This window comes from Lolium rigidum, unplaced genomic scaffold, assembly GCF_022539505.1.
Source record: "Lolium rigidum isolate FL_2022 unplaced genomic scaffold, APGP_CSIRO_Lrig_0.1 contig_27753_1, whole genome shotgun sequence".
Lineage (NCBI taxonomy): Eukaryota > Viridiplantae > Streptophyta > Magnoliopsida > Poales > Poaceae > Lolium > Lolium rigidum.
This window is the reverse complement of record NW_025900079.1, coordinates 4644-14238: the sequence shown is the minus strand read 5'-3', so window position 1 is coordinate 14238 and position 9595 is coordinate 4644. Positions and strand designations below refer to the sequence as shown.

At 44.6% G+C, this 9595-nt stretch overlaps 1 protein-coding gene across 2 annotated transcripts; it reads right to left on the bottom strand.

The window, feature by feature from the left end:
- Positions 1 to 7051: 7051 nt before the first annotated feature.
- Positions 7052 to 9280, bottom strand: LOC124680753. 2 transcript variants are annotated; one of them, XM_047215802.1, is made up of 2 exons: positions 8305 to 9280; positions 7052 to 7996 (listed from the first exon to the last, which is right to left on the bottom strand). In XM_047215802.1, the coding sequence occupies exons 1-2, from the start codon at positions 9199 to 9201 to the stop codon at positions 7301 to 7303; spliced, it is 1593 nt and encodes a 530-aa protein (XP_047071758.1). In that variant the 5' UTR covers positions 9202 to 9280; the 3' UTR covers positions 7052 to 7300. The 2 variants fall into 2 exon arrangements, with proteins under 2 accessions (XP_047071758.1, XP_047071759.1); XM_047215803.1 differs by having other exon boundaries at positions 7052 to 7992; positions 8315 to 9280.
- Positions 9281 to 9595: the final 315 nt, after the last annotated feature.

Below are 9595 nucleotides of genomic sequence, written 5' to 3'. Positions count from 1 at the left end.
TTGCATTTGTTGTAGTTGTGTGAGTAGAGCCGGTTTTGATATGGGCTAGTAGCTTTGTGTTACTTGACCATATCAAATACAACCTCTTGTATACAACTTATTCTCGGATAAGTTGAGTACTTTTTTCTAATATTCATCATATAAACCCTCTTATTTGTGGTTGTCATCAATTACCAAAATGGGGGAGATTGTAAGGGTACATTGCCCCTATGTGTGGTTTTGGTAATTAATGACAACCCCTATGGACTAATGTTTTCATTGAGTTTATATGAAGGAATATTCCATAGGTACTACTTTCTCTCCATGTGTTGTATTCAAGTATGGATGCCATGAAGATAAGTGTATACCTTGTGTATTGGCATCAAGATCATCGTATGAGAAGATACAAGGTTGAGTTGGGCAAGTTCAAGATGAGTATCTTGAGTGGATCACATGCTTGAAGCTTGTCGTCCATTTGGTGATAATGGACATATGAAGATGTGCATCAATGGGGCTTTCCCATCATAGTGTATGGGGGAGCATTTGTGAGTCTTCACGAAGCAACATTGGTCAAGTGAGGCATTCTGGGTTGTGTGAAGCTTGAAGAGTTATCATCAAGATCAAGCGGAATGCGCAAGGCAAAGGTATGGCCTTGCTAGGTTTTCCTTTTACCGGTCTCAAGGTGGATGTTGGGAGACCGGATTATAGGATAGATAGCCGCACTATTAAGAGGGGCTTTCGGTTGAGTAACTTGATCACATCGTCTTAGGGAGCTCAATCCTTTGCATACTTTGCATATGCTTATTGCTTCTTGGTGTTTCTCTATGTGAGGTTCTTGAGCTTGTTGCTAGCTTTACAACAAGCCCAAGTTCATCGAAACGGAGTTTGCATGCATCTTCTATGGCGTTTTCTAGGTTGGGTAATTTTACCGGTTATTCATGATATAAGGTTCTACCTTTTATATTCATGATAAAATTCCCTTCCACAGATTCTTGAGTTTGCACTTTTTATAGGATAGCATTTGTCGTTATCTTCCAAACGAAATTAGTTTCATGTCAATCGGAGTTCGGGAGCTCTAGTTATTAAAGGAAAAGGAGAAAGAAGAAAAAGAGAAAAAAAGAAAAGAGGGGCAGCCGGTTGGCGACCGGTCTGCCGGGCTGCACGCCGGCCCACCCGGTCCGCACCGGGCGCCAACCGGACCGGGCGCCAACCGGCCCAGGCACCGGACCGCACCTCCCCAGCCCGGCTGCCTCCCCGGCCCGACCGGATCCCCCACCGGGCCGCCTCACCGCGCCAGGCCCATGCGGCCTGGCTTCCCCCGCGCGGCCTGAGCCAATCCGCCGCCCAGCAGCTGCCTCTGCCTCGTCCGGTCGGTGGGCCGGCCCGACCGGACGCCTGACCGGCCTCCCCAGCCCAGGCTCCGGTCGGCCGGCCTGCTGGCCGGCTAGGCTGTGTTTTTAGCCCGTTTTTCTTCCCTTTCTCTTGTCTTTTTCCCCCCCAACGGTTTTATTTGCTCCTAGCTATAAATAGACCTTTCTTCCACCTTGAGCAACGAGTTCTTCCTATTCTCTCACCTCCATTGATCCTTTTTGAAGAACTTGCTCTCCCCTTTGATTCCTCCAACCATTCTTGCACATTCTTGAGGATTTGAGAGAGGAGATCTAGATCTACACTTCCACCAAACCGTTTCTTCTCTAAGTGAGGGAATCTCTTGGGATCTAGATCTTGGAGTCTTTGGTTGACTTTCCCCCTTGTTCTTCCTCTCCAATCTCATCCTAGCATTCGTTGCTTTGGTGGGATTTGAGTGTGAAGGACTTGAACACCTCCGGTGTTCTTGCTTTGCATCATTGCATAGTGTTGAGCTCTCCACCACGATTTGCTCGAGTGAGAGACCGTGAGCTTGTTACTCTTGGAGGGTGACCTCCTAGTTGGCTTGGTTGGTGTCCCGGTGATCTCTTCGTGGAAGATTGTGAAGGGGCCCGGGCTTCTCCTTCGTGGAGCTTGTGAAGTGGTTGTGAAGCTTGCCATCTCCGGAGCGGAGGAAAAGCTAACCATAAGGAAAGGGCCATTATCCTTCGTGGGTGTGGTTCGGAGAATAGGGTGAGCCTTCGTGGCGCGGGAATCCTTCGTGGGACCTCCACTCCTCCAAACGTGACGTACCTTGTTGCAAAGCAAGGGAACACGGGAATACATCCTCGTCTCCGCGTGCCTCGGTTATTTCTATACCCGAGCTCTCTTTCCTTGTGATAGCCATCGTGCTTGAAGTACATATATCTTGCTATCACTTGTGCTACATATATCTTGTGCCTATCTTGCTTAGCTCTACTTGCTATTGTTACACTTAGTTGAGCTTAGCATATTTAGGGTTTGTGCTTGTAAACTAAACGATAGTTTAATTCCGCATTCTTACAAGACAAATCCGCAAGAGTTTGTAATTGCCTATTCACCCCCCTCCCCCCTCTAGGCGACATCTCGATCTTTCACTACGGGTAAGACCTTTCCTTCCTGGAGGGCATCCTGACTACCCTTGGTACACTTCCTTCGGTGTTCCATGGTAAACCCTAAGACTAATCTATGGTCCGGGTATTAACGTCGCCGATGTCTCATCCCTTTTGAAGGTACTTCTTGGTACTTGACGGTCCGATGCTTGGGGCATGGTGGAATATCTTAGGAGGGCGCGGTGGTTTGCGTGTCACAGTCACCGAGTCAATCCGCTTTAGTCTCCATTTTGCTTCTTCTCTTTGCTTTTTGGCATGTTTAGTTATTGGCCTAACATTTTCTGTCGTTGGTTGTACACGCTGCGTTGCTATATTAATATAGTGGGGCGAAAGCATGTTTCAAGAAGTAGTGGAGTACAAATGCACTTTTGATCTAATGCGCATATGCTCCCTTTATCTAAAAAGCAAATTTTAAAATTTCAAAACATCCAGGGAAAATATCACATGTATATCTCCAAATTCTATGTGCACACGCACGACACAAGAAATATCTTAAGATATGTCTTATATTAGCACCAAAGTTTTTCTTGTTTACACCACATTTCGATGAAAAACCTTTATGAGCACGTAGGATGTAAATATATGCACTCAACATTTTGCTTTGAACTTTTATAATATTTTGAAATAGGTTTGAAATGCATTTCAAATAAAGCAAGTATATGAACCTCAGAACCTGGCAGCCAAAATGCCACTTTCGAAAATTAGGGCAATTTTGTGAAAAAACAAAGTATGCGAGACTGCAATTCTTTCTAAAGATAAATACCTCAAAGGATTTTAAATCATCATATGTTCTAAAACAAAAGTAGTCATAGAATATTTTTATAAGAAATAGAGGCTTAGTCCCATTATCTGCATCGATTAATGCATGCAATTTTTATTACAGTATTAAATGCTAAGTATCAAGTTTTTACAAAAGATCACATAATGGGTTGCACAGGGACGATACATTGGATAAACTAGATGATTCCCCGCGCGTTGCTGCGAGAAATATAATAAGACATGATGTAAAGAAATTTTAGTATTCATTACACAATATATGACCCATGAATACATATGATATAAATTCTTGTGCACAATACATACTAAAAATAATATGGAAAATACTACCAAAATGTATATAGAAATGTAAATGGATTGTTAGTTTTTGTGTGTAATAGTACTTCTTAAATCCTCATTACATTTCTGCCATACTAACTTGTTGATGGCAACAAAAAAATAACATTTGAAACCTCTAAGGACAACAAATACATGAAAGGTGTAACCGCTAAGGGCAACAAATACATGAATTAGTGGGGACCTTGAGAATTCTCTCTTAGTACAAAACATGTGTGCGTCAAACAGTCGAAATATTAAGCATTGGGCTCAAGAATTCAACTTAAACAAAAGTTACTCATTTTCTTACGGTTCATACATACCAGCTTTCCAGTACCATATATATGTCATCCCAGTGATGAAAGATTTTTTTATAAGGATCAACTATATAATGGATGACTGCAGTACCCTGTCGTGGCCTATAACTGTTTATCTACCAAAAGATAAGAATATTACATTTCTATTTGTATCATGAACAACACTGTGGTTTAGATGTATGCCATAATGCCAACTTTAGCACATAGGTATAATAATATTAGTACAATGGAGTAAACTAACATCAATACGCTATTGATGTAGGTATGTATACATGTGCTGAAATATGTTAGGCTCTTAGCACGTAATTTAAAACACGAGTAAGCAATAAGCATACCTTTCAGAAAAATATGAGAAAGAATGCATTACTCATTCATAATAGGGGTATACCTTTCATACCTGCAGTGAGAAAGCACAAGTATACCTCCAAAACTGAGATTTTTTAACATATAGCAATATCATTACTCCATAATTGGGATGTGAGAGTATCGATCAGTAGGAAGGATACCAGTCAACAAATCATTGCGCACAACATTATCTTGGAAAATGGGGTCAGAGACCTTTCCTACAATGAAAATCAACACCACCATATGGTTTGTATGTTTATCAGAAATAGCTAGACACCATGGTATGGAACCACCTCGAGCTGGTACTGGTAATAATAACAAACGCAAAGGCGCTATTTGTGATAGGGCAGCTGCTACTGGTACAGACGCAGAGGTGGAGCAGATTGTTGTTCCGGTGCTCCGCGCTTGGCCGCTCACCTTAGAAACCATACACCCTGCGATGGAGGATCAATTCGACAAATCCTGGATCAACACCATATATATGTCAGCCGAATGTGCTTCGTCCGCTCCTTCATCGGTAATATCTGGAGAGATACGTTGAGATAGGACGTGTAGTTGGGGCTGGGAGAGGTAGGCAACAATGTCGAGAAGACAACGGTCACCTTGGAGCTGCCATTAGAGAAAGCAATGGTGTGCCCGGTAGATCGACTTCATGGAGATGCTCAGATGCAGGGACAGAAGACGATGGTAGTGGCTATAGGATGGGAGAATATGTAATGCCTAGCAGCAGTGCAGCACTACTACGTCCAATCAATCGAGCACTACTACGTCCAATCAATTGGACTTGAAGGGCACACGTTGCAGATTATTAATGCGTTGATTATGGATGACGGAAGAAGAGATCCGTGTCGTTCAATTTATTGGAGGAATTATGAAGAGAAATTGAGGCGTCAATATAGGAGATGGAGTCTAAGAGTCGTGTGCAGACCTCATTCTGGAAGGAAAACAATGATGGGCTGCAAATGGGCTGACAGCAGCGGGTAGCCATTTCGGTCTCTGTTATTTCCTCGCAATATCTTCCAGTTCGTTTAGATGTTTGCTTTCATGCTTGGTATTAGACATTGGCATCCCGCAGGCCCGAATATCCCGAAATCACAGTGTTTGGATGGCCTAGGTATTCATGCGATGCATTCAGGCTGAATATTGAGGTTCCCAGAGTTGGCCTACGGAGCCCACTCCCGAATATAGAGGCCAGGACCTAAACATTGCTAGGCATTCGCTGGGGGCATATGCTGTGAACTAGCCCGATCAGATGTACTAATGTACTAGCCAATATGTACCATCAGATATGGAATAGACCCTCTGGATTCAAGCAGTTTGCTGGGCGTTTACTTGGTTGTGCATTTAGCAGACAGCCCCTCCGACAGCTATACATTTTAATAAAGATGTCCCTCCATCTGGACTCGTACTCAGCACCCAGCAAACCTTAAGTTGTGCAAGGCCGCCGCCGCATCTCGAACGATGGCTATGCGGCATGTTCCTCTAACCCTCACGTTCAGAGCGCAATAGATGGGCGCGATTCATTAGGGTCTAGATCGAATGCCCCTCCCGATTGTTACCCTGATAACATTTTGGGGCAAATTGCTTTTGTGGATGAAAAAAGAACGAAGTGGAGACAAGCTAGGTGGAATACCAGGCTTCCTAAGGGGGCGTTTTCGCAAAATGTTCTAATCTAGTGGGCATGCAGTCCGCCCGCAGAAATCTAGATGCTCTGTGCATGATCGGATGGCTACTGTGCCTCCTAGTACATTAGTACACCATACTGAGCTAGTGCACACCATATGCCCGCATATGCTGTGAACTAGCCCGATCAGATGTACTAATGTACTAGCCAATATGTACCATCAGATATGGAATAGACCCTCTGGATTCAAGCAGTTTGCTGGGCGTTTACTTGGTTGTGCATTTAGCAGACAGCTCCTCCGACAGCTATACATTTTAATAAAGATGTCCCTCCATCTGGACTCGTACTCAGCACCCAGCAAACCTTAAGTTGTGCAAGGCCGCCGCCGCATCTCGAACGATGGCTATGCGGCATGTTCCTCTAACCCTCACGTTTAGAGCGGAATAGATGGGCGCGATTCATTAGGGTCTAGATCGAATGCCCCTCCCGATTGTTACCCTGATAACATTTTGGGGCAAATTGCTTTTGTGGATGAAAAAAGAACGAAGTGGAGACAAGCTAGGTGGAATACCAGGCTTCCTAAGGGGGCGTTTTCGCAAAATGTTCTAATCTAGTGGGCATGCAGTCCGCCCGCAGAAATCTAGATGCTCTGTGCATGATCGGATGGCTACTGTGCCTCCTAGTACATTAGTACACCATACTGAGCTAGTGCACACCATATGCCCCCGCATTCGCTCCTCTCATCTCCCCCCGTCAGTCCCCCGTCTAGTCCCCAACCCCGCTCACAGGAGTTGAATCGCGCCTGAGCTAAGGATCGCCGCCGGCGACGCGGGTACCACTGCCGCCCATCCCGCCCTCCTCCTCCGGCAAGAGCACGCCGGATTCCTGCCCCGCCGCGCTTCCCCCTCGACTTTCCCTCTCCTCCAGCTCCACCCTCTCATCGTTGTCCTCTGTCTACACCTACATGACCACTCCACCGACCTCCGGCGTCGGGCGCACCTCCACCCGAGCTCCGGCGGCCCGCGCAGGTGCGTTTCCGTAGCCCGCCACCCTCACTCTTCCCATAGATCAGGAGGTCGGCCTCCTCCTGTCAGGATCTGATGAACTAGGATAGGTAAAACAGGGAATTTAGAGGAATTAAGGCAAAAACTAGGTAAATTGCTGGATATAAACTGCAGAAAATTAAGGCAGAAAAGTAAGAACTGGTACTAGATAAATTTGGTATTTGATTTCTTGATTGCTTTCACAGGATACACAGATAGCCTTATATGGAGTGAGGCTAGGTACAAGATGATGGACTAGTTGAAATACCAATACTGCCCTCACACACTAATAGCCACTAGTAACCCCATATTACCTACCAATACCATTCCCTGACATTCCTCCCTTCTTCAGACCATTGCTCAGTAATGGATAAACAAGTTTCTACAGAAACTTTCTTCATGTTAAGGAACTTGAAAATGGATCAGCCAAAGAGGAATTCCATGACAATGAAATAGTAAACTCATTGCAGTGTATCTCTGAAAAATCTGGCAATAGGGAATACCATCGAATATTGATCTCCAAAAATGAAGCACTGCTGCAATGTTGCTTTTTTGCTGAAGTAGATATGTAGGGGAACAACACATATTGGCAGTGGTATCAATTTGAGTATCATACTTCACAACCAATAAAAGCCGCATTGCATATTCAGTCTCTTTACTCAAGGTCTCCAACCGCAAGAGCTCATATAAGAAGAGTTTGATACCTGGATCCCATTGCACCTGTTTTCCTTTCTCGAGTGAGAGCTCCCACATAGAAGAAATGTTCATATTGTGTAGAGGACATGGAATCAGAGGAAAAAAGTGCAGCTTTTTATATGAGAACCATTGTATCCCAGGATCCCATGTAGAAGGTAATATAGGATATGCTACACGTAAACTGAACATCAAACAGCTGACGCTGCATCTTGTTGTACTCCTAACACTTCTTAGATCCCAAGGCAACCCTTCCTTGTCATTGTTTAGATCGCAATGATGTTGACATGGAGATATGCCACACTTGAGAAATGAAAGATCCGGGTTACTGCCAGGGATGCCATGCTTGTTGATGAGCATATCTTGCTTCTTGAAATTTATCTCAGAGCTCTCATCAGTGTAGTGTTATGTGGCTGCTAGGGTTTGGGAGGGAGAGAGAGGGCTGCGAGGGCGCGAGAAGGCCGGCCGGGGGCCTTTTGCCCACGGCCGGGCAAGAGGGAAGGGATTTCCTTCTTAATTCTTGCTTGATTAGATTGATACATCTCCTCTCCTTATATAGAGAGGTTTACTTGACCCCTAAGCAAGCTACCCTTATCTCTAATTAACCCTAATACTAATGGGCTATAGCGCCAGCCCAAGCCCATTACGTACTCTAACACTGCCCTCGCAGCCCTCTCTCTCCCTCCCAAACCCTAGCAGCCACATAACAAGTGCACGGTTGTTCCTTGAACAAACAGTGAAGAGGCAGCCTGGATGCTCTTTTCGTTTGTGAGATTGACGGACCGGTCAGCATGTATAACATGACCAATTGGAAATGTAAAATCTGTAGCCTCGTGACTGAATGCGTTATCTGAAGCGTTATTGAAACACACTGCAAGCAGTCCATGATCAGATTCCCCTGAGGATGATTTTGCACCACAATGGGGTTCCTCACAATCATAGATGGGCTTCTCACTAGCATATTGATTTTGCTGACCAACAATTTCACACAACTCACTGACAAAAGTCAGGGAAGCGCTTCTATCTTCCTCATACACATCATATACTGGCATTTCTTCAAACATGCCAGGAACATCTTGCACACTGATCGACACTTGCATGTCGTCAACATGCATGAGTAGCGGTGTTGAAGAAGCTGGACTGCCTTGGCTCACCATTGTAGCTGCCTGAACTACTTCTGACTTGCACAGCTTAACTGCCACTTTAGGACCATGGCTTGAAGGTAATTCATCAAGAATTTGCATTGGTGCGGACTGTTCAATTACTCGTTGATTGGGCATAGTAGATGTGTCATGCTCTGTGCTCTCACATGCAAAAATATTACCAACGCCAAGGGAGGGACAGAGAACTTGCAGCTCACTTCCTAGTGCGTATTTGACTTCTAGATAGCAACATGACTGATAAAGAGAATGCCCCTGTAGTAATCTTAAAGCTAGGCTGGCCATTTGATGTTGTTGGTACTGAATCAGAACTTGATGTGCAGTCGATGCATATACAATCTTCTCCACTGATCCATAAAGTGAGAAGACATGATTAAGCATGTCTAACGTCACCGGATACATGGCATTAAGAATTCTGACTAAAAGAACTCTCCCTTGCAGACTTGGCATAGCATCAAAAAGTTGGTGTGGCCTTTCAATAGAACTTGAGCACCATTCAGATTGGGGATTTATAGCATTGGGGACCCAAAGTGGAAGTTCACAAGGTACAGTCTGCAGGTGAAAATTGATACTAATGTAAGAAGCAGGAAGACTAAAAACAAGACTTTACTATATGCCAATTCATGCTAAACCACTGAGAATACATACATGTAACTCTGTGAAGGAGTTATTAGAAAGGTAGATAGAGCCATAGGAGGTGTTATATGCGGGGTATGTACATGGTCCCGCCATATTCCCGCAAGCTCGGCATCGGGATGGTGAAGGAAACATGGGAGGTACTACTGGTGCGTAGCGCTGAATGTAAGTGGAAGAATTAGGTTGTGTAAAGTGCATAGTTCAGAGC